This window comes from Barbus barbus, assembly GCF_936440315.1.
Source record: "Barbus barbus genome assembly, chromosome: 25".
Taxonomy (NCBI): Eukaryota; Metazoa; Chordata; class Actinopteri; order Cypriniformes; family Cyprinidae; genus Barbus; species Barbus barbus.
This window is the reverse complement of record NC_136753.1, coordinates 5,609,868-5,636,036: the sequence shown is the minus strand read 5'-3', so window position 1 is coordinate 5,636,036 and position 26,169 is coordinate 5,609,868. Positions and strand designations below refer to the sequence as shown.

The 26,169-nt window shown below is 36.3% G+C and overlaps 1 protein-coding gene across 2 annotated transcripts in view; it reads left to right on the top strand.

Moving 5' to 3' along the window:
• Window positions 1-26,169, top strand: part of tmeff2b (transmembrane protein with EGF-like and two follistatin-like domains 2b) — a 55,280-nt gene that overhangs the window by 12,815 nt on the left and 16,296 nt on the right. For both annotated transcript variants that reach the window (XM_079376668.1, XM_079376669.1), the window contains exons 3-5: window positions 8,082-8,211; window positions 17,169-17,195; window positions 21,925-22,021. In XM_079376668.1, coding sequence (XP_079232794.1) covers window positions 8,082-8,211; window positions 17,169-17,195; window positions 21,925-22,021 — 254 coding nt within the window. The remainder of the gene's footprint in view (window positions 1-8,081; window positions 8,212-17,168; window positions 17,196-21,924; window positions 22,022-26,169) is intronic.

Below are 26,169 nucleotides of genomic sequence, written 5' to 3'. Positions count from 1 at the left end.
TAGCAACACAAAATGGAATTGCAATCTGTTTGTTTGAGTGACCCGACTGGGCAAAGCATAAAAAAACACTTGCACATTTATCTAGTATGGGTTTGGGTGCGGGACAGTGATGGGAAGGGTTTAAAACAAATTATTGATCTGTTTTTTAATGTGACATGGCACCTTATGAATAGAACACTCACCAAGGCTGCATTTATTTGTTCAAAAATATTTTAAAATGCAATTTATTTCTGTGATGCAAAACTAATTTTCAGCAGCCATCACTCTGCACAGTTTTCAACGTCACATGATCCATCAGAAATCATTTTAATATGCTGAAGCATTTCTTATTATTATAAATGCTGACAATAGTACTGCATTTATTTGATATACAAAAATGTCTTTAAAGTAATGTTTTATTCATTTAATGCATCCTTGCTGAATAAAAGTACTGATTTCTTAAAAAAAAAAAGTCACCAACATTTGAACGGTATAGTGTATATGTGAATTTGAAATACCTACCTATGTCCTGTGTATAGTGGCTGTCAGTGTATTTCCATCTGCATAAAAGTCAAGCAAAATGCTTTTTCTCTCCTTAATTTATCCTTGCACTTGAGCCATCTGTCTTGCAGTGTGTGATCAAATGGCTATGTGCAAGTGCCAAAACACTTTATAATATCTGGTCTGGCATGGCTTTGAGTCTGTCATGTTCCAATTTAGAAATGAAACACACTGGAAAACATACACTGACACACTTTAAATTACACATCTGTGCATGTAACTGTCATAGAATAATGGATCTGAGACAGGAACCAGTACAAGAATAGAATTCATGCACAAAAGCTCAAATCAGTAGTGGCAGGAATGGAAATGTACTGGTTCAACAGACAGTGTTGGGAAGGTTACTTTGGAAATGTAATAGGTTACAGGTTACAAGTTACCCTACTTAAAATGTAATAAGTAGTGTAACTTTTCAATTACACTGCCTTCCAAAAGTTTGGAAACACCCCAACCTTCCTAAACCTTCCAACAAGACAATGACTTCCAAGCTGTGTAAATCCTATTTGGAGAGGAAACCGTCAGCTGGCATCATGTCTGTTAAGGAATGGCCTCCCCAATCACCCGACCTCAACCCAATTGAGCTACTATGGGAGGAACTGGACCGTGATGTCCGTAAGAAGTGTCCAACCAGTGTGAATCATCTTTGGACAATCCTTCAGGAGGCTTGAAGCAATATACAGTATCAAGTCAATGTTTGAATAAACGGACAGCTCGGATGCCCAGATTATGCAGAGCTGTAATAGCTGCTAATGGTGGATATTTTGATGAATCGAAAATTTAAGTTTTTTCTATGTATAAACTGTTTATGTAAAAAAAATATGTTTTCGTAGTTTGTGTTGTCCCTTATCAGTGCAAAATTATCACAAATTAAAAAGGATTCATGCCAATATTGTCCAAAACCCCACTTTTCTAGGGCGTTTCCAAACTTTTGGAGGGCAGTGTACTTTATTAAAGCAATGTTTATCAAAGCAACTGATTACTTTTTGATTACTAAATTTCTAATGTTTTCAACTGTTAATCATTTTCAAACATGTAAACCAGGCAGGGTTAATCTTACTGTAGTACTCAACACTGATAACAGACTTTCAAAGTCCGCAGCAATATGGCTGCCCACTGCTCCGGGTGTGTGTTCACGGTGTGTGTGTGTTCACTGCTGTGTGTGTGCACTTGGATGGGTTAAATGCAGAGCACGAATTCCGAGTATGGGTCACCATACTTGGCCACACTTCACTTCACTTTCACTAAATTTGTTTATTTCTGGCTGCGCAAATCATGCTTTCTGAAGGAGGGACAATTCGGCAGGTTTTGTTAAAAAGTTCAAACTCAAGGATGGATCAGTACCCATGATCCAGCTGCAGGTCCAGAAGAAGGAAGTATCACTATTTATATTTGTTATAATTATTTGCGAATCACCTTTGCTCTTCCACAGAAGAGAGGGGGAGGGGGGAGCATAGCTCATTAGCATGTAAAGAGATATGCAGCGAAGTGAGTCGCTATGAACAGAGCTGTTTTTGACAAGGTAAAAAGGGTGTTGTTTTTCACGACCATTTCGAGAAGACCCTAAAGAATCATACCAACTTGTGGAAAATGGGCATCTGATGTCCCCTTTGAAGCACAGCCACCACAAAATCAGACTAACTTTAAGATCATTCTGAGGTTAAATACAGATTTAAAATCATAACAAGAAATAGTTTAATAGCTATGATACTGTTTTTTGAAATCAAAACAGTTCATCTTAAAAAAATAAAGCATATATATAAACCCATATAGGAAATATAAGAGCTATCGGATAAGCATGTTATAAATTTCTGAAACATTGGTGTTTCATATTTTAGAGCAGTCACTGCAATTTATGAAATAAATCAATTCAATCTGTATGTGGGAGTGTGTGTGAAAAAAATCAGATGTAACCCCCTTTGTAATCTATAACATTTTCGTAAGTAACTGTAATTTAATTACACATTTTTTTCTTAGTAACTGTAACTAATTAGAATTACTTTTATTTTGTAATTAAATTACGTAATTCCGTTACATGTAACTAGTTACTGCCCAACACTGCCCAACAAGGATGTCCAATTTCCTGTTAAATGCATTGTTGTTGAAGAACAAGTGTTTTTCTTTTCTGAAATAGGATATTTTGAAATAAAAATGTACTAGAAAACTTTGAAAATAAGCTGCAAAATATCTCATTTAACATTTCCACAACTTCATCATCATGGTTCTTGGTTCCTAATTTCTGATCCTGGAGAGACACTTTTCCTGCAAAGTTAGTTCCAACTCTAATTACTGATAAATGTATAAACTAATCAAGGTCTTTGGGTTTGCTTAAAAATCCAGGTGTGTTGGAGCACAATCAGTAGTTAACTGAAATTAGGAACCCTGAATTAGCATGTGATCGGCCACATTAACACATCGACAATACCTATTGGGTAAAAAAATTACAAATAAATCAAATAAAAAATCCTGTCCAATCATGGAGAGGTTAACACAATAGAGACTAATATTTTTAAATATTAGAATAACTAACAATAAGAACTATATTCAGGAAAAAAAGGAAAATAGGAATAAAAATGTAATATAATAATAAAATAATAATAGTATAACACTATAAATAGCATATAAAAAAAAATAAAAATTTAAAGAGTATAAATAATATAAAGGGAATGAGAAAAATGGTCATAAAATTATAAAGAATGTATTAAATGAGCATTTTACTATTACAAAGAAATGCAGGAGTGTTTATTGTTTGTGTGTGTGTGTGTGTGTGTGTGCGCATGTGTAGAAGTGAGAGCATCAGTGATGCTTAGACACACTGACCGTTCCATCACCTGCTTGTATATATGGTCACTTGGGGCCTGACAGCCACAGTACAAACAACACAAACACACATTTTCACACACGAATGGCTGGGAATTTTTTGTGTTTGATATTCTCTTCCCCTGTCCTCTCTCTGTACTTCAAGCATACACTAACACACACACACACACACACACACACACACACACACCCACAACACAACAGACGGAGGCCATCACCTTGGCAGTGTTCTAATGAAGCGATATGAAGGACTGAGTGCTTTAGCTCAATAATGCTAGCGATAGCTTCCATTAGGAGCCACTAACACAGTAACATAACCTCCACACACACACACACACACACACACAGCAACATGCTAACAACTTCTGCCCAGCCCCTTTCCTTCCTCTCTCACTTTCTCTCCTTTTAGGCTGTGTCTAGGAGTTCTGATTAATTCAAACATTCTCTTATGATTCTTTTTTCCAACATATCTCAGTATATAGTCAGGTAATGTGTATGATTTGGCAGGTGTGTGTGTGTACCTGGTATTCCCTACTTTATAGGGTCCAAATATCCCCAAAAGGATAGGAATACCAGTAAATTATGACCTTGTGGGGACATTTTTGGTTCCCATGAAGACAACAGCTTATAAATCATACAAAAGATCTATTTTGAAAATCTAAGAATGCAGAAAGTTTTGTGAGAGGGGTAGGGGATAGAAAACACAGTTTGTACAGTATAAAAAACATTATGTCTATATAGAATGTACCCATAAATCATGGAAACTCAATGTGTGTGTGTGACAGTTTGTATGCAGGAATTTCTCTGAAGGCATGTGGACATCTTCCTATACTCATCTCTAATGTATGAGACTTACAGTATATCAGAATCGGTTTTCACACAGTATCATTTTAATGGTACATGACATGTTTTGTCCTCTTTTATTTAGGAGATACAGGGACCCCTTTAGGTAATCAAAGGAACTGCACTTTATTTCATGTTCTGAGTTCTCAACAGATGCCCTATGATGAAACAGATGAGTGAACATCCTGTAAGCCAGTTATGTTTAGACACTTTTTCAGACAAAACACTATGATGCACTAAAATCTGTTAATGTATCCAACAAATTCAGCTTTCTTTAAAGGAATGCTTCACCAAAATAAAAGTCTTGTAATTATACTAACCTATATGTCAAACCTTTACATTGTAGTCATAACAGCATATGTTTTTCTATTACTTTAACTCATAAAATGTATTCAACAAACTTTTTATTTTAATTATACAACTTGATTCTTTGAAGTTGTCAGTTTAATATAATTTAAATCAGGTGCATTCAATCACTTTGATCAGCACAAGGTTTGCTTTACGGTTTTTATTTAATTCATGCTGTATGTTAAATTATGAGTTTCCCATGCATAATTATGACATTGTGGTGTCATTTATCTCATAAATAGGATCTTTCCAACGTAATGTATTACTGTTGAGTCTTCTGTTTTTAAGCGTTACATAAGCTGTTTTGGCACTGATGCCAAGCTTATCATTCATTATTTATTAATAATCTTATCATCTGATTTGCATTCATAAAATTGAATCTAATGAGTTGGATCTAATTAGATTTTTTTTTTTATCAAAAGAGATGACGTCCCTTTCGTTTTTAAATCATTCAAGACATTACATAATACATTGAAATATACATATAGCATATTTAGGGGTTGAATTTCCAGAAACACTTAAAACTACAGTAAATTGTGACAATTCACTTTCTATCCTCATACACACACACACACAGCAACTGACAATACTTCAGTTGTACTTCTGGAGATGATTTTGCATTCAAATAAAATGTTTTAGACCAAATTACTCTCCAAAACTCTGTTTTTATTATTTTATATTAAAAAAATAGCTAAAATGTTTATAGTGTAACTAGATTTTCTCTCATTTAACTTGGCTAAATCTTCTGTTAACATTATTAATGCGTTATCTAATATAAGAAGGTTAATAAACTTACAGTTGTTTGTTCATGTTGGTTCAGAGTACATTAGATAATGTTAGCAGACAATTTGACATTTAATTTGAATAAATATGACATATTCTAAATGTTCATTGCTGGTTCATGTTAACTAATGTTAACAAATGAACACTTATTGTAAAGTGCTACTGCTTTGCCTGTAGTCCTGTAGTAATTACTGCAGGTTTGGATCTATACAGTACTGTTATATATACAACAATAAGACTGGCTGGTAAAAGATGTCTGGTTGTGGCTGTGCTCTGGGTGCGAGGACACAGTGAGGGATGCAGTTCTGCAGAGCAGAAAAAACGATATGAGAGATAGATGAGAGCACTTACAGTAAATGGAAGAACAGGAAGAAAGAATTTCTCTTAATGACATGTTTTAATATCCTCGTCAAAAAGCGGCTGCTGGTTGAAGATGTATGAGGAAACAGCAGTTATATCATCTTTCCTTCCTCTCTATTCATCCTTCACCGGCTATAATATCAAATTTCTTATTTCAGCCTTTCAATTCCTTACAGCTTTCTACTCAGTGTTTCATTCATTTCTCCATTCTGTCAATTGCTCATCACATGTTGGAGTTCTCCTTACTCTCTCTCTTTTTCCACTAATATAGATAATAAATGTTTGAGTCTCAGCTTCAAAGCGATGATGTGTTTTCTTTTAGAAAATCCATATATTTGCCTGATTGACTTGCCTGTGTGTGTGTGTGTGTGTGTGTGTGTGTGTGTTGCTACCAATTGCTACATGTCCACACACGTACACACACCTGTTGAAATCATGCAGTATCTGCCTCCAACTGCAAATTCTTTGTCTTTCCTCTTTCTCATTTATTTTGCTAATTTGTACTGTTTTTACATCATTTGCCTCAAGCATGTGTATCAAATTACACAACTGAGGTTTAGTTATATGGATATTTGCATTGCAAATCATGTTAATTCCAACAGCAATAATTCAAACTGTTTCATAAATGAAAATAAAATATAATGTGGGGGTCCAAAAGTCAGAGGTTAAACACACCCTCAAACACAAACTGGCCTGAATGTGTTAGACTGATTTTACTAGATTCTGACATCACCACATTTTAAAAAAAAAAGAACTTTAAATAATATGAAATCATCTTTGAGTGAGCCGTTTTTAGTGAGCACTTAATTTACTACTTAAATTACTGTATTATAGTAGTTTCTGTATTATGTTTGAATCAATACCAATAAATAAATAAATAAAATGCAAAGCTTGATGGAACATTGTCAACCAAGGCTCAGTGGAAAAATGATTTCTGCAAAATTATTTTACATTGATTCTTGCATATTTCACGAACCTCTTAAAGTGAATTGTGCAATGAGTGCCACAAAAATTGTGGTTAGTGTTATCTGAAACACATAAACATGAATCTAATTGAATGTATCAAGGCAGTTTTGAATAAAATCTTGCTGAAAGGTTAATGCTCTGTTGCATTTAAAAATAACATACCGTCCTACATTAGCCTAGCTGATACTATTAACAAAAGCAAATGTGAGATAAAAACACATTTGCTGAAGCATCCATGCCATTTTAGTTTTCTTCTACAAATCTTTGACATCTTTTGTCGCTACTCGTGTTTCACAGGACTCATATTCACAAGTGCACTGCTGTACCAGGTGGACTACAGAGCAAGTTTACTTTCTCAGAACTACCATACATATGGAGAAGGGTTATATGATGAAAACCTCAAAATGTATTAGTTTACAAATGATGCACTATGGTAAAGTGTTTTGAGGTCATACCATTCTATTGTGCATGAAAATGCATAAAAATGTCTTTATTAATCAATAATCTGCCCCGTAATCATAATTTGTGTGAAAAGGAATAAAAGTTGTTGCCATTTTACTGCCACTTGTGTCCAGTCAAGCTGGAAATTGAATGTGCTGCATAGTTGTGATTTTGGGGTTTAGCACTAAACAAAACAAAACAAATGTTGATAGTTTGAGATGAAAGCTTTTATATATGCACTTAACTGGTGTAAACATGAATTTACATTCATGAATTAACAAAGATAAGATTTCCTTTGCCTCAACAAAAGTCCACCCTGCATCACTGCAAAATACATATCAGTGGACATTTCAGACAGATTCACTGTGTTCTGATTCATTAAATCACCTTCTCCGATATTTATGGCTGGCTGCCTATGATTTATAAATCACACTAGAGATTTCAAACTTTCAAAGAGTCACCCTCCCTGCCTGTGTCTCTGTTTTGTCCTTCTCACTTTCACTCTCTTCTACCCTCAGGCCGTTAGTCAGCAGTTCTGTGTTTGGTGTGCGTGTGTTTCCACTGATTTTACAGTGTGTTTGCTGTGTTTCAGTTGTGTGTGAGTGTGTGTATTCAGATGGATGACCTCTTGTTTAATGGCTGATGTAAATAACCTCTATCTGTTTCTGTGTGGTTGATATACTAGTGAAACCGGTTCACCTTCTGCGTTCTTGCCTCTGGGTGACCTGTTTCCTCCAGACACCACACCACAGCTGGCCATAATGACAGCAGTGGTCTTCTGTGTGTGTGTGTGCTGTAGGGTCACGGTCGAGTGTAATAGCAGCCATTCACTCTTCGCAACCTGCATGCAGGTACACCCGAACAGGTGTCTTGTGTTTCAGAATGCAGATGTAATTAAAGTTTGTCCTCATCTGATCCGACCATTAAACATTTACTGCAGAAACATGCATCTGTGACACCTGTGCCTCTTTCTCTTTTTACAGTGCAGCAGTGACTATGCTCCAATGTGCGGATCTAACGGCGAGAGCTATGAGAACCATTGTCTCCTGCGCAAAGAGGCCTGTAAATTGCAAACAGAGGTGCTGGTGGTGTCAGAGGGCGCCTGTCCTGTCGGTACGTCCCTGTGTCGGAGAGTTGACTGTCCTTCCTGTGTGTGTGTGTGTGTGTGTGTGTGCCGCTGAACGTCTCAATGGCACCTGGTATACTGAAGTTATAAAAATCATTAACACTTTACAGTACGGTTCTGTTTGTTAATGCATCACGTATCGTGAACTAACAATGAACAATCATTTAGTAGCATTTATTAATCAAAGTTAAAGGGATGGTTGATTGAGATTTAGCTTTTTTAACGTTAGTTAGTGTGTAATGTTGCTGTTTGAGCATAAACAATATCTGCAAAATTACAGCGATGAGCGTTCAATGCAAACAGAGATATGGTCTTTTAAAATTCTGGCGGTAGGACTACAACGAGTTACTTCCCGGGTCCATTACGTCAGGAACCCAGATAAACCCCGCCCCCGGGAACATGCAATGGAGGGGGCGGGGCCATGCTGCACTGCTTTAGTGAATTAGAAGAGAAAACTAGGGGTGCACATAAAATCTATTCACATATGAATCACGATTTTGTCTTCTAACGATTCTAATAGACACACAACTGTCAAAATCAATGTTTTAAAGCAGCAGTTCTCAATCCTGTTCCTCACGTCCTCCTGCTCTGCATCTCTCTCTCTCTCTCTCTCTCTCATTCAGATCATCAGCTCAGTGAATACACTTATTTTCACATAGCTATGAGAAGCGTTATGGACCCGCGTGCGGTTGCCATAATGTATTAAGCTTTAATCATGATAAAACCGTTTATTAAAAGCTAACAGAAGCAGTAGCATTAACAAATAACAGCATATGTAAAAGTATGAGACAACAACAAACAACCAAACATACCATTAAGAGCCGTACTTGCACAGGTTATATCGATGACGAAATATAGTTATTATACACAAGAAATATAGATGACGCCATTGTTTACAATACAACTGGAGCACATGCCGCTGAGCTGAGGGGCGGGACGTTTAGACATGCACTAGAGGAGGTTTAGCCAATCACAACACACTGGACCTGCTAACCAATTTGAGCCCCTCATGTATTTCTGAGGGAGGGGCTTCATAAAAGCAGAAACTGATCAGCACATTTATCAGAGAAGGGACAGTGCAGTGTAGAATAAAGGTAAATTATGTGAAAAATAACAAGTTTTTAAAAAAAAACTAAGTATAAACACGTGTTAGACTGCACCTCATAAACACAATCAAGCCTAGAAAAAAAAAAAACAGTCAACCACCCCTTTAAATCTCAAATCTCTGCTTAAAACTGGGTCAGTATTGCACAAAACAGAATAGTTTGTCTTGTATTTCAGTATAGATAATATCTATACAGTATTTAAACAACCTTATTATTTTGTCTTATCACATTGTTTTTTTTTTTTCTTGTTTAAAAGCATAAATCTAACTGCTTAAACTATACACGGGGAACATTTTAACCAAGAAAGAAAAATAAAGAATAAATTGTAAGAAAAATGGACTTAATTTTAAGATATACTCTCTGAAAATATTGATTTAAGGGTATTGTTGCTTTTCAAATAAATTGACAACAAAACAACAACAACAAAATTATGATTTTGTTTATTTTCTAATGATTTGCTAATACTACAATCAGTGCTGGGGAAACGCATTACAAGTAACAAGAATTATGTAAACAGATTTGAGTTACTTTTTCAAATAAGTAAAGCAAGTTACTTGGGCTGAGGCTTAATAATTTCACTTTTGGTGTTAAAGGGACTTTATGGTTGTCAAAAAAAAAAATCTTGGGTTTTTTTGTGATCAAAAACACATAAGCAAGCCCAGCCCAGGTGATAAATGTAATGCAAAAGTAATGTAATGCATTAATTTCAATAAAAAGTAACTTCATATTGTAATGCATTACTTTTAAAAGTAACTTTCCCCAACACTGCCTACAATAAGGTATAATTTGATAACAATTATTGAAGAACAATATTTTAACAGAATTTGTTCATCTAGGCGTAAGTTAATTCATACAAATATTAAGATTTTGGTTATTTATCTAATGATTTTTTTATAACACTACAATAAGGTACAATTTGTTAACACTAAATCATTGAAAAACAAATTCATATTCATATATTTAAGTTAACTCATAAAAATACATTTTTGTACTACATAGATCATTTGAAATGTTAAAAATGTATGTCTATGTCAAACAGAAAGAAATAAAAAGTTAGAATCCATGTTCACACATAGACGACATTAGAACTTTGCCAATAAACAGCAAAAAATTCAAAGTCCCATTAGCAGGGAGCAGTGATACGTCCACATGCTCTCGACGCTCAGAGGCGCAACATTCCACAGTGAAACATCCAGCGGGGTTCAATCTAAATGTGCTGACTTTTAGCCACGCCGCGGAGGAAATAACAGTGATTATGAGCTAAAGTAACGATCATTCACTAACGCCTAATGACTCTGAGAGTGACGAATGCACCTGGTGTCGGGTGAAATACAGAACGACACAGTTGGTTCAGAATGTTAATGGAGATAATGACACTTCTGAAACTGGGATACATAATAATCTTACAAAAAAACTGTGAAATGTAGTGTTCAGATGTAGTGTTCGGTTTCATTTAAGTATCAATATTCTCATAGATTTATGCTAAAATTCTTATATTGTACATTACAAATAGTTAATATACAGAACAGAGTTAATGTAGTATAATGTAGTACTAAAATTAATTTGAATTGTTTAGATAAATTTGTCTTCAAAGACAAATGTTTGAGATCATATTAAGCTCTTTGGGTTTTGGTTGTGCCCTTTTGTCAAATCTGAGCACAGTTTGTGACATTTGAGATCACAGAAAATTATATTTCTATGACATACAGCAGAAACACATTGTGAAAACTCAACACTCTCCTGCTTTTGTTGTTACAATGCGTGTGGTGTGAAACAGTCATAAGGATTTAAATGAAAGCTCAGTTTATTAATGAAAAACATGACATTTTAAAAATGTTTTACTTTTGCAAAGACATTTTATGCAGGTTACAGTTTGTTTTGCTTGGGGAGACAGTTTAGATGCAGGTTTGATTGACGTTCTGACAGTGTGATGGAAGCCAATTCCAGCCTATCTCACCTGCTGGTACAATATTAGAGAGAAAGAGAAACAGCACAGCGCTGACAGCAGTCACCGGTGAAGATATTGATACTCGAATGTTCGCTGAAATTGAATCTTTAAATAACATTTAATACCAGAAACCATTCTTGAAATGATTCTTCATCCATTGTTTTTCCCTCTCATTTCAGTCTCTTTCTTTCGACTTTTCTTCATTATCTGATCAATTATCTGAGGTGTAGAGACACCGCTTTAGGAAGACTGTTCAGAAAAGCTCAGGGGAATCGCGATCAGTCTTGTGTACTGCTATAATGGCAAATGACTTTGTTCCACCTCTGTGTTTTTCTCACACACATGCACAAAGACACACTTCTACTCATTAGAGGTGACTTCCTGTGAGGACACACTCACACACACACACACACACACACACACAAAGTATTTTGGTCCAGTTTCTATGTCCTCTTTTTGTCCTCTGTCTCTAGATTAGCCCACTTTTTGACATATTTTATTAAATGAGGAAGAAGTCTAATTCAATCCAGAACAAAGATAAATATATATATATATATATATATATATATATATATGTATTAATAAATATCTAAATATGTGCAATGAGGCTTACATTAAGATGTAGTTGTAGGTTATAGAAAATATATGCTTTTTAATATAGGAATAAATTAGCTTTGTGTGTGTGTGTGTGTGTGTGTGTGTGTCCACAAAGATGAGCATCATTTATATAGTAGTTTAAGACCAATTATTGGTTTGTAATTATAGGTCAGTAAGATTTTTAAAATAAATTATTACATTTATATTTAAAAAAAAAAAGTTTATAAAAGAAGCATATAAAAAAAGTTTCAAATAAATGCAGTATTTTTACACTTTCTATTCATACAAAAATTCCTGAAAACAGAATCACAGTTTCCACAAAAATATTAAGCAGTACAACTGATAATAATAAGAAATGTTTCCATAAACTGTATTGAAATAGAAAAATTAAAAAAGTCTTCCCAACCCCTTACTTTTGAACATTGCTGTACATTTCCCTTAAATTGTAGAAAAATATTTGTGTGATGTTTTTTGCAATACCTTGGGTAATGTGGTTAAATGAGTCAGTACTACAATTTGTGTAACAATTGAGAATATAAAGTACGATCATTTACTTTCCTGCCATGCTGTAGAGTCCAAAAATGTTATTGTTTTGTATCTTGCAGTTTTAAACAACATTATATATTTATAATGAGAAAAAATTACGCAGAATGTTGATTGATTTCGAACAGGCCACAATTCCCATTTTAAATGGGGGACATTGGATGTGATTACAACAAACTACTTTTCAGGGAAGTTAACTTTTATGTTAATAGTTTTACAAGCATATCTAGCAAAAACAGTGCAATGTGAAAAATAGAGTCCCCACCATGGTAGAAAAACAGCCATCTGTGTTTGTCTGTGTGTGATGCAGAGATGTGGGGTTGTTCAGAGGCAAAGGCAGTAATCAGTGTCAAGTAAAGTGGTCTACATTTCCTCACAGACCACAAATCATTGTGTGTGCTATATGGGGGTACACAAATCTGAGTGTGTGTTTGGAGACAGAATAAACACAGGTCACACTGCTCTCAAATTGATCACCCATTGCTTGTAAAGAAGAGAAAGATACGGGAGTGTAGTTATAAATCAGACCCTCTGTGTATATGTGTGTGTGTGTGTGCCGGGGAAGGGGCAACGCTGCAGGAAGATGGAATCGGAAAAGTCATCATTAGTATAATCCATCAGAACATCTAGACGCTCCCCACAGAGCAGTTTGAGAGAGAGAGAGAGACGAGCAGAGAGAGAGAGAGACAGTCTGATGTAATACCAGAAGGACAGACCCAGACAAATAATTTGGCTAATTATGGAAGATCATGACTGCAGCGGGAATTGGGCTGATCAGCAAAGGGAACCAGGAATAATCTGGAGAATGAAAACATGGATTGAAGATGAAGAAATGAGATGCTGAATACATGCAGCCTTTGTCTCTCTCTTCTATTTCAGACAGCAGAAGCGTCCCAGGTTCAGAGTAATGTGAACCTGTAATTGAGTCCCTCATTAAAACCACAGCCTCATGAATATGAACGACCTCAGCCTCATCTGCATAGCTCAGACTATTTGTGTTACCTGTGACCCAGCAGGGGACACAGAAGTTTGGGAAAGAGAACATGAGAAAGTTAGAAAGGTTGAGGAAGCGGACACTGCAAAATAGCTTGCTTAATCTGTTCTTTTATGTTGTCTTGTTTTTGAAATTAATTTACATGATTTAATCCTGTATTTTGGTTCCTCATGAATCGACACAAACATACCGGTAATTTGTTCATGTAACTGTAACATCATGCATTGAAGTTATTTTTATATGACCCAATTAGGCAAAAGTGTCTCAAAGTGATTTTCTATGCTTTCCTGATAGGATTGATTTATTCAGGTTCATCTGTTTTGCATCACATCACTGAATTACAACATTGTACTGGCTAGCTAAGAAATTGTTGGCTTTTTTTTCTTAACTGCACCCTTCAACACAATGGTCAACCAGTCCCAACATAACTGAACATTAAACACCATTATGTCTTTCCATTTTCTCATCCTTCACAAACAGTAAATAGTTCTTAATTTCAACATTTTTACTCTCCTCAATAAGTTCCATGCAAAGCATGCTGTGAACTATGGTTTCAGTACGAAAATGCTGCTGAACGTGATTGTCTCACATTATCTAGTAGATTGCACATTTAAGAGATTTGAAAGCAAAGAAATCAGGTTAAGATAAACCGTGTTGCTATGTAGTTCACAACTAATATGACTGAGTAGGCCTATGATTGCTTTTCCATTTTTTCAGTACAGTAACAACATCTAAGTATAGAAATCAAGACTCATCAACCTTTTTACAATCTTCTATTGTCCCATTTTTGTGAGCCTGTGCAAACCATGTCCTCAGTTTACTGTTCTTAGCTGACATGGCCTTCTGTGTGGTCTTCTGCTGCTGTAGCTCATCTGCATCAAAGTTCAATGTATTGTGTGTTCAAAGATGCTGTTCTGTATACTTCGGTGTTACTGTTGCTTTTCCATCAGCTTGAACCAGTCTGGCCATTCTCTTCTGAACTCTGGCATCAACAAGGCATTTGTGCCCATAGAACTACCTCTCACTGGATAGTTTCTCTTTTGGGACATTCTCTGTAACCTTAGAGATGGTTGTGCATGAAAATCCCAGTAGATCAGTGAGTTTCTGAAATACTCAGATCAGCTACTCTGACACCAACAACCATGTCACGTTCAAAGGCTACGTTCAAAGTGCAAGCATTAGTGCTCAATTCCATTTGATTTTTTTGTCAGATCTGATTTTTATATATGGCTGTTCACATTGTCATTTTTAAATGTGGCCAATATCAGATTGCAATGTGAACGAATGACGGTCCTCAACTGACCAACATGCATAAAAGAACGATAACAAGACGGCATGACGCTGTCATATGGAAACTTGGAGGTCACTTAAGTAAGCATTAAAGGGTTAGTTCACCCAAAAATGAAAATTAGCCTGTGTTTTACTCAACCTCAAAGCATCCTAGATGTATATGACTTTCTTCTTTTAGACAAATCCAGTCAGAGTTATATTAAAAATTGTCCTGGCCCCTCCAAGCCTTACAATGGGGTAAGCGGGTGCTTTTAGTCAACAGTCCAGAAGATGTGAAATAATATGTGTGCATCCGTAATAAAACGTGCATCACACAGCTCTGGGGGGTGAATAAAGGCCTCCTGTAGTGAATCAATGCGTTTTTGTAAGAAAAATATCCATCTTTCAAACATAATAAACACTTTTTTTCTCACTTCTGCTGACTGTCGTACGAGCAAGCAGTTACGGCGGATTGCAATTTTATTGTTTGCCATATCTAGAATACATTTTATGAATAGAATAATTTCTACCATCCTTCAGATGAGACGTTAAACCAAGGTCCTGACTCTCTGTGGTCATTAAAAATCCCAGGATGTCCTTCGAAAAAGAGTAGGGGTTTTACCCCGGCATCCTGGCCAAATTTGCCCATTGGCCTCTGACCATCATGGCCTCCTAATCATCCCCATACACTGATTGGCTTCATCACTCTGTCTCCTCTCCACCAGTAAGCTGGTGTGTGGTGGGCGTTCTGGCGCAATATGGCTGCCGTCGCATCATCCAGGTGGATGCTGCACATTGGTGGTGGTTGAGGAGATCCCCCCCCCCCCCCCCCCCTTCTATGTAAAGCGCTTTGAGTACCCAGAAAAGCGCTATATAAATGTAACAAATTATTACTGTTAAAATTAATTACTTTGTGATACTGTACATTATCCCTTACTTAGTGGGGTTGAGATGCTTTTACTAAAAAACAAGACAAAAAGGCTTATTAAGAAGAGTACTTTTGCAGAGACGCAGGAGAGGCACAGTTTGGAATTAAAGGAATAACACATTAAGGCCTTGCCTTCCTGGGTCCATCTCAAACGAAGATTTATATTTGTTCTGGGCGGGGAATAATTGGTGGGGTGATTGATGGGAGGGCACAGAGCTATAAGCTGCTCCTCTCCATCATAACAAATTGATGAATGTCAGATTTTCCCAAAGCTGCCGTCGAGCCCAGGGGCGGATGGCGAGAAAGACTGAGAGCGAGTAGCACGGTACAGTCTAGTCATAGCGGCTGTACCCTTGAACTTGAGAGAGAGAAAGTGGGGTTATCTGGGGATACTTTTTGTTTTCACCTCAAATGAAACCATGAGAACTCCATTATTTATATTTTGAGAGGTACAGATGCAGCCGAAGGGCAGATTTATAAGTGTTAAAAATGGGAAATGAGGTGACAGCCAAGCTCTTTTCCACCCTCCCTTTCCACTATAATGTATACATTTCCCTCTATAGTTGTTTTTCTTTTGCCCACTAGTTCTCAGTTCTACAGATTTAATCCATTGGGCTCATAAAAGCTCAGTTTATGTCCCAGGAATGTTCTAGAATTAGAAGCCTCCAGTGTACGTTAGTGTTCCATAAATGCCTTGTATAAATAGAGCTAAGAGAGAATTGCACGTGCCATGCTGACTTTTATTTTGCATGACATCTGTAATATCGCTTTCTGTTGTTCTCCTCTGCATCTGTGCAAGACACCGATGCTGCGAAAAGCCATAAAGATAGGAAAATGGTATTAGATATGAATATGTATTTCTAATCTAAGCACAATTGTATGACGTAGGCGACATCCCACATTCTAGGCAAAAATCTGAAGATTCTTCTGGCCTCTTACAGGACGTGACCTTCAGACCTATAAAGTGACAGTTTATGCCTCTTTCTTTCTGCCGTGTTCGATTTGTGAAGAGATTTTTCATTTTTGGATGGAGTATCCCTTTAGCATCAATTTGCACCTCTTCATTTGATTATCACTTAAATAAACTACAACATTTATTTGCAGTTTTTTTCTTAGTGAGCAAAGGGGGCCAGTGTTCAAATCCCATTCTAATTACTTTTAATAAAGTAAAATGCAACTGAACTTGTCAGCCAGTAATCAGTAAGCATCTTTATGGAATGGAAAACAGAAATTTTGATAAGACTCATTTTGTGTTCCACAAGAAAAAGAAATCATGCAAGTTCGACACAAGGTGAGCCTTGGTAGATGATGACAGAATTTTCAATTTAATGCAAATAATCCGCAGAAGCAGCGACTTGGGGCAAAGCGGTTTTAGATGTGTGAATGGATGATTTTGCTGTAAACAAACATCTTTTGTGTCTATGAGTGTGCAATCTAATTATCGAATACATAGTCTTTTTGTTTGTGAGGTGCATCTAGAATAGGTTCAAAAATAGAACTAAATCCCTTTGAATGGACATGACGCTTGTGTTCCTGACCGTCTGTTTTCTGCTTTGCAGATGCTGGCTCTGGATCAGGGGATGATGGTGAGTATTTTCAGCTCATCTCTAATTAATACAGAGCATTACAATAATGATCTCATATCTCGCTTTGTCTGTTCACATCCGCACACCAAGATGCTCATACTAAGTTCGGATGACAGCAGCTTCTGTCTGCCTCTCCTGATAAATGTGAATATGCCAGCAGTACTTATGAAGTGAATCCAGGATGAAGAATTTCACTCTAGAGCATGGCTAATTAAAAAGAGATTCAGGATGGGGTGATGGGAAGATCAAGAGAGAGAGAGGGAGGGATGCTCTGAAGTGAGGGATGATATATCTACTCTGAAATATTGGAAAATGGAAAGTTCTACTGAGGACTAGGAATGAATTTGAATGAACGGAGAGAGAGAGAGAGAGAGAGAGAGAGAGAGAGAGAGAGAAACTATGATTGGAATGGAATATGTAGTGGCCTAGTATTTAGTCTAGTCTGTCCTATTACAAGTGAAATAGTAGGCATTTCACTGTTGTTACATGACCTTACCAAGTTGCATGTTTATATCAGAAAGCAACATTTAAATCCAGTTAAATGTAAAAATGTCTTCTTTTGGGGAAGTCTGATAAATTGATGAGACACAAAAAGTCAGCTAAAAATGGCACCTGATATTAGTTCCGATTCATTCCTCAAGGTCTAGTTAGCACATTGGGTTCTGGGATACAGTTTAAATTCAGTCTATGTTTGGAATATTATATGTGTTACTTGCCATTACTTTGTAAATAATTGTAAAATTTACAAAGTAAAAAAGTAAAATTGTAAAATAGCTGATGTATGAATTTGAAAACCTGCATACTATTTTCTGAATACAGCACAATGTATAGTGCCTACTATGTATGTATGTTTGTGTGTGTGTGTGTGTGTACACACACACAAACATACGTACATAAATAGTAGGCACTATACATTGTATACTGTGCTGTATTCAGAAAATAGTATGCAGGTTTTCAATTTCATACATCAGCTTTTCATATGACTCACATCAAGGCTTCAATGCAAGCATCATGTGCCCTTTTGACCACCACATGAAAAGCATTGCAGATAGAGTTACGGAAAGCCAATTCTATGAGGCTGCTACTCTATGTACTATGACAGCAGGAGTGCACACACAGTAAACAGTGAAAACGTGTATTTAAGATTAAGCTTAGAATATAAACGGGGCATGGGAATTGATTTAATACACTACAGAATGAGAAAAAGTACTCACAGAAAATTGATTCACATGAATTTACATTTACATGAATTGGATTGTTGCTGGAAATATTAAGGTGTATATAACGGAATAAAATTCAAGACCTCTTCAAATATTTGTGAGGCTTTAAAAACTCTGAAAGGTCTCATTAGAGATGCAAAAGCATGTGCAAACATCACATACTTTAGACCTGTAATTGCATTCATCATGTGCATTTTCCAGTAATCTTTAAACTTAACTTTAAAAGGTCACACACTTAAAATTGTTTGATCTTTGAGTGACGCATTAACAGCGCTTGACTGGCACGCAGTGTGCCGCTGGAGGTAATAGCTCCTAGAGTTCAACTCACTGGGCAAAGACGATGTGAGCCATGTGAAAGGGCCTTTACTGCCAGACTTTAATATGCAATACAGCATGCTTCTAGAATGCTAAAACGTATTATGCACACCAAAGCTACATTTATTTGATAGAAAACAGAGTAAACAAGAATATTGTGGAATATTATTAATATTTAACTGAAATTTCAGCATCATTACTCCAGTCTTCAGTGTCACACGATCCTTCAGAAAGCATTTTAATATGCTGATTTGGTCCTCAAGAAACATTTCTTCTTATCAGTGTTGAAATCAGATGTGCTGCTTAATGTTTTGTACAAACCATGATACATTTTTTAGTATTAGGTGAATAGAAAACATTATATAGAAAATATTATTTTTTTGTAACATTATATATCTCTTTAATGTCACGTTTGATCAATTTAATATATCAATTGAATAAAACAGTAATTTCTTTCGAAAAAAAACACTGAATTTCCCACCAATATTTTTTTTTTTTTTTTAAGCATGTATTATTACGCAAAAATAGTTGAATGGCTAGCCATCCTGGCCATCTGTATAACTGATCAAGAGGTGATAAACAAAACGAGGGACTGGGAAAAAAATGGAACAACGGAAGAACATGGCTCAAAGAGCAAAGAACAGGAAATTGAGGATGAGAAGAAAAGAAATGAAATAAGAGAGGATATAAAAATGAAAGCGCCATCTGAAAGCATTATAACAGGGATGACACAGAAGACAGATAGCGCAGAACATGTGAACAAGTGTAGCCACCGTGGGAGAGACGAGACACAGGGGGCTGGAGCGAGGGAGGGAGAGAGGGTAATAGAAAAGGGCAAGAAGACAGAAGGATGGAGGGGTGCGGGCACTTAGAGACAGATCTGTGTGGCTCAAGAGAAGAGTTTAGCTTGAGGAAAGCGTTACCCCTCCTCCAGTAGGATCAAACATGTTTTAATGTCTGAGTGTAAATCATTGATGAGCTCTGGCTCATACATTCTAAATCATACACATACACACACACACACACACACACGCACTCAGAATCAGATATGTTCTATCGACATGGAAACAACACTTCTTCCTCACTCTCACACAACTGAGAGCCTCATATAACTGAGCAGAGATATTATGCAAGAGTCTTCCAACACACACGTAAATGTACAGTAATAACAAAAAAAAACCACAACTAACGGAATGCATTTGTTCCATTCCTACCATAGAAAAAAATTGAAATTCACTATTAGATACAAGTGGGTCTTTTTGAACATACAGATTCTAAATCAAACGTGAGAGAAATAGTATGGTTGAACATAAGATCTCATGTATTCAATAGGGAAAGACATATGAGCCAAATCTTACAAGCTGTCTTCCAAAATCGCACATATATTAAATAAGAACTTACTTTGCAACTGTTAAAAAGTAAGCTTTGTATAGTGACAATATCTGGAGTAGGAATAAAACCTGGATGTACTACATTTGCCAGGTTGTCACTGTCATTGGACATTTATTCATTTAGAAAATGTAAGAAAAATGGCTTTCAAGAGATAGTTGACCCAAAAATGAAAATTCTGTCATTGTTCTAAATGTGTATTGCTTGCTGTAAGATGAATGTTTGAAGAACAATTTTAGTTACCATTGACTCTTCGCAAAAATTTTTTCACAAAATGTCTTTATGTTTTATTCCATGAAGGATGAATGGCAGAATTGTAATTTTTTGGTGGACTATTCCAAAAATGGTCCATGTAGTAATGCCTAATTTTGAATAATCAAGTGAATCAAAAGGACTGCTGTTTAATTTTTTTTTCTTTAGAACTATTTTCTAATCAGTGTTCAAAACTATGTTCTTGCAATACCTACAAGAATAGCCTACAATAATGATGTATATTCCCTGCTGTTGTGTTTGATTTGGTTGGAAACTTAAGTGTCGTGTCATTTGTTCTTGCATGTTTAAATCATGTCCAGAATGTCCAGCTACGATGCTGCTCGTTAAGAAGACATATACTTGGGATAGATGTCTTGAACTTTCTTCTCACTATCAGAGAGCTTGGTTTAGCTTGTCAGATCCACTCTGATATACACTAACAATCACAGAAACCTATGGGTAGCTACAGTTCAAACTTTACATCATGAATCATTATGAAGAACTGATGTAAAAATGTGCTTCCTTAAGTAACTCACAGTGGATAATGCTTTGTCTAGCTTTTATTAGCAACAGTACACACTATCCTTGACTCGGTGAATCTGACCACATTGCAGCAGCTGACACTTTATACTCCATGATGTGTAGAAATTCAGGCCGTTCCTTTACACCCACTCAAACCAACTATTTTTTTTAAGCGAAAAACTGCTGCTTGACCCATATTTAGCCTTCAGAAACACTCACATGCTATGTTTATCTTGACTCTTTCATTTACTGCCAGTAGCTGCTCAAGGACTGCAAATTTGCAATTAGCACTGTCCTAATTGAAGTGTTTTAAAAAGGGGCACTATTCAAGTTTAGATTACATTGCAAATACACCCTGAACAATGTTCTTCTTTTAGCATAAAACCACTAAGATGAGGTGTCTTCATCTCTGTGTTAATGAACTTGTGGAAATGTCAGACTTTCGTGAAGGCAATGGCTAACGGAAGAGTCTCTGGCTCTTTGCCATCAATAACGCATCACAAATCACTTTTACGGTTACATTTTTTTATTTTGTTGAGGGGCAGCTTGTACAGTTATGTACAGTAAGTTCTTGCACAGCTGCCATTTTTAGGACCCAGTTTTTACCAGTATTTTTAATGTGCATGAATTATGTTCTATAATGGAATTCTGTAATGGAAATTTTAAAAATGGCCAACTTGTTTGTGTTGCCAAGGAAAACTTTACAGCTAGCATTTTATCCTAAATAAACCCATATTTTGAAACTACATTTATAATTACTTGATTGAAAATGACGCAAAATAAAAACATTCATTTCACAAGTGACATTTACCTTGTTTTTTTTTCACACATCTCATATTTTATCTCAAACATGTTCTTCACTTATTCTTTTGACTCCCGTAAATCAAATAACAGCAGTTTAGGATTATTTCATAAAAGAACAATGAGCTCTTTTATCTGAACAGATACAGGAAAATTTGATTCCTCATAAAATGACCCCTTTAAGTGCAGCTCTCAAGATCTCTCATCTCATTTCCTCTCTCTCTCTGCAGTTAACGAGGGCTCAGCAGAGATCAGTCAGAAGGAGACATCAACGTGCGACATTTGTCAGTTTGGGGCCGAGTGCGACGAGGATTCTGAGGACGTGTGGTGAGTCACAAAGACGCACGACAGCTTTTCAGGGTCCTGACGTTCTGTTCTTCAGAGAGCCAGAGGGCTTGAGGAATACGGGGGTGTGTCTAATGGCATGTATCTGATGTAGAACCTTCTGCAGACCTGCTTCTTGTGAGTTTCTGCTCTTCCTGCCACTGATTCTGAATGCTGATAAAATCTACGCCATTTCACTGTGATACATTACAGTGCATCGCCGAGGGTGTGTGCTGTACGGAATGCGCTGCAGTAAATAATCTCTATTCGATTGTCCTTCTCTCTGTCTTCCCAGCTCTTTTTTTTGTCTTCTTCATCTTTTTCTTGCTTCCTTTTAGCTTTGCAAACTCTCTTGTGATATCTGTCCCTTATCTTTAGTGAGGCTTATGATTAAAGCTAGAAAAACAAATTACCAGTAGGGTAAGTAAAATAAACTTAATTCAAGATAAGCTAATTCATCCTGTTTTGAGGATGTTTAGCAATTTGTTTTTACTGGAAATCGGGACAAAAAGTACTGATTAAGACTGATTTTTGTGAGGTCAGCAAAACTAATTTTGGAGTCAGAACAAGTTATTACATTTTGATGAAATATTAATTTGCAAAAGTCAATTTTGATGACTTTGCCAACCTCCCATCTGGACAAATCTATTCCAAAAATAGATTCCAGGTCAATGTTCTGACCTGCTTGTAATCACTCACATGGACAAGGCTTGTTTTTTGCCATCATTTCCCCTTCAGGTTTCTCTTTTGTTTCAGCTTTGTAATTTATTTAACCCATTGACTAACATGTTGTGCCGTGGCATTCTGTGGCATTCTGAGCAGATTGTAAATGTTAATTGTATTGTCGCCGGACTGTGAGGGTCAGTTCTCTGTCAGTCTGGAAGGATGATGGATTATTTCCGTGTACGAGGCCCAACGTTCAGGACAGCGGACTGGCAACCCAAGAGATGGAGGGGCAAAAGAGTGCAGCTCTCCGCTGCAATTCCATCTTCAATTAATAGAGTTCCTCTTCCCTAGCAGACAGATTAAAACCTCAGGACCATGGGAGGGCAATTACCATTCAAATATCCCTCACGGTAATACACTAACCAGACAGATCAGAGGGAGACGAGAGAGATAGATATGTGAAAAGGGATGGGAACGAATGAGGGAGAAAATGTCAGAAAGAGACAGAGATGAAAAGAGGGAAATGAGGCATCTCAGCGGTTAATGTGTGTGAGTGCGTCCACATTAAGGTTCATGTGGTCGCTTAAAAGCAGGTGTGGGGGGCACTTTCAAAATACGATTGAAAATAGGCCCGGTTAATAAATGCTTTTTTTGTTGTTTGTTTTCTAATAAATGATCAGTGAAAGGAGGGGCTTAAAGGAATAGTTCACCAAACAATGAATATTTTGTCACCATCAGGCCAGCTGAGATGTGTTTCTTCATCGGAACAGATTTGGAGAAATTTAGCATTACATCACTTGTTCACCAATAGATCTTCTGAAGTGAATGGGTGCCGTCAGAATGAGAGTACGAACAGTTGAGAAGAAGTTTTTATTTTAGCAAACCTGTCATCGAATATATATATATATACATATATATATGTATATAGCTTACTGATATTCCCCATAAATGAAAGAAATGTGCTTGATCATTGCTGTCACTTCTACAATTTGTATAAAACTTAAAATTGTTATTTCGATTATTAGTCTTACAGAATGTTGCATTTTCTAACACAGTTGCACACATTCATTATATGTCTAAATTATGACATTACTTTTTATTTTAGATCAATTTTATGTAAGATATCTAAGATATGTAATAGTTCTCAATACAAAAGCATGGGATATGTGCCACTAATGGTTTAGAAATGTCATGGAAAGTGCCAAAACCATTAAGTAAAAAAAAAAAAAAAAAGTATATAATTTTTGACTCCAGTTTGACCCCTTTATGATCACAGACCAAAGATAATGTCATTTAACAGCACTACAAAATGATCTGTGCCACACCTGCCAATTACATGTCAGAACAGCGCTCTGTTTTTCACCGTGAAATCAGAGGGTTATTCTTCTGCAGTCACACCTCTGCCTCATTCTGCTGATTACTCTGAAAGATGTGTTCTACTTCTTCTGTTTCAGGTACACGATGTGTAGTGAAATTGCTACATGCTTCTTTGTTTTCACCGGTTTAGCTTTTTGCTGAGCTCTTAAAAAGCTCTGTGTTTCTTTTTTTTAATGGAAATTACTTTTATTCAGTAAGCATGCAATAAATTGATCAAAAGTGACAGTAAATACTTTTACATTGTAAATGTTCTATTCATCAAAGAATCCTGAAAAAATCTGCATATTAGAATTATTTCTGATGGATTGCACTGTAGTGACTCCTTAAAATTCAGCTCTGCCATCAAATAAACAAATTCAAATTTGAAAATGTATTTAAATAGAAAACAGTTATTTCAAATTATAATAATGTTACTGTTTTTTACTGTATTTTTAAATCAAATAAATGCAGCCTTACTGAAAAAAAAAAAAATATCTTACCGAAACTGAGCTTTTGAACGGTATGTAAACATAGAGAAAATTAATTCAAAAGTAAATTTTAATTTAACATAAATATGTATATTAGTTTATGCTATTTAATAAGGGTCAGAGAGAGAACCTTATTTTAAAAAAAAACCTTATAAGCAGACTTAATCATGGAAAAAGTCCATGTGTAAGAATGTGTAGATTATGGAAGACGTTTGTGTGTGACATTCGCTGTAGGTTTTGTGGTTTAATATGCTGGGAATCTTTAAACCAAATATAGCTGCTCCAATTCCACAAGATTAAGTATATCTTTGAGAGTCATGAAATCCCTACTGATCCTTTCTAAGTTGCTTTCATCAATTATATTTTTGGAAAGCTGTGAAAAATGAGAAAATATAGTTTCCATCAGCCACAGCGAACAGTGAGTGTGCTAGATTGATTTGCAGAGTTGAAATTCCAGACGTTATAGGACTCCTCTCTCTCCATCACTCTCTTTCTTTACCTTTCTTCCCCTTGGAATCTATTTGTATGTGCGTGTTGTGTCTGATAACCAATTAGCAGCTACATCTGCGTGCATTGATTCGGCCAGTCCTATAGAATAGAATCCAGCTCAAACTAACAGTAATCTATTCATACCCTCTAATCACATTTACTTCAGCTCAGTGAAAATGCAATGAATCTGCTGTTTTCATGCTATAAGAATCACATTTTGCGTGCATGCCTGCATGTGCGTGTTTCTTGTCACATGGATGTGTGAGAACACGATAAGTGTGGATAAATAGAGTCAGACATGGTTCATGTTGCTTTGTCTCGTGTTTGTCTTGCCGAATGCTGCCAGGTCTGGTCTGTTATCCTCTGGGCATATATGGAGGGATTAGAAATATTACAGCGGGGTTTTATAAATCAATACCAGACTCAGAGATGAAGTGCTCACCAGTAAATATATTAGACAGAAGATGCAGCAAATATATCTGGTCTAAGAGCGTTCTCTCTTTCTCTCTCTAAGAATTTTGTAAGTGTGCCTGTATGGCAATTACTGTATGATCCTAGTTAGACACTTTCCAATGCCAGACAACACTTTCATCTTGAACTAGCACTATGACTATGTATGAAGTTCTTTGATATTCAATGTTTTGAGTACAAACAGCGGGTTACAAAAGCCTGAAACCACATCTGGGATTCATAACCAAGTTTGAAACTGAAAATAAAAAAGTATACATGTAGGGGAAAACTAATTCTAGTATTTTTTAAATGTTGCCAAAGAAATGTCTTGACATAAAATGTCGACTCATCCAAGAGGTCACAAAAGACCCCACAACAACATCTAAAGAACTGCAGGCCTCACTTGCCTCAGTTAAGGTCAGTGTTCATGACTCCACCATAAGAAAGAGACTGGGCAAAAATGGCCTGCATGGCAGAGTTCCAAGACGAAAACCGCTGCTGAGCAAAAAGAACATAAAGGCTTGTCTCAGTTTTGCCAGAAAACAAAAGTCTTGGGGATCATCACCCAAGACTTTTGGGAAAATACTCTGTGGACTGACGAGACAAAAGTTGAACTTTTGGAAGGTGTGTGTCCCATTACATCTGACGTAAAAGTAACGCAGCATTTCAGAAAAAGAACATCATACCAACAGTAAAATATTT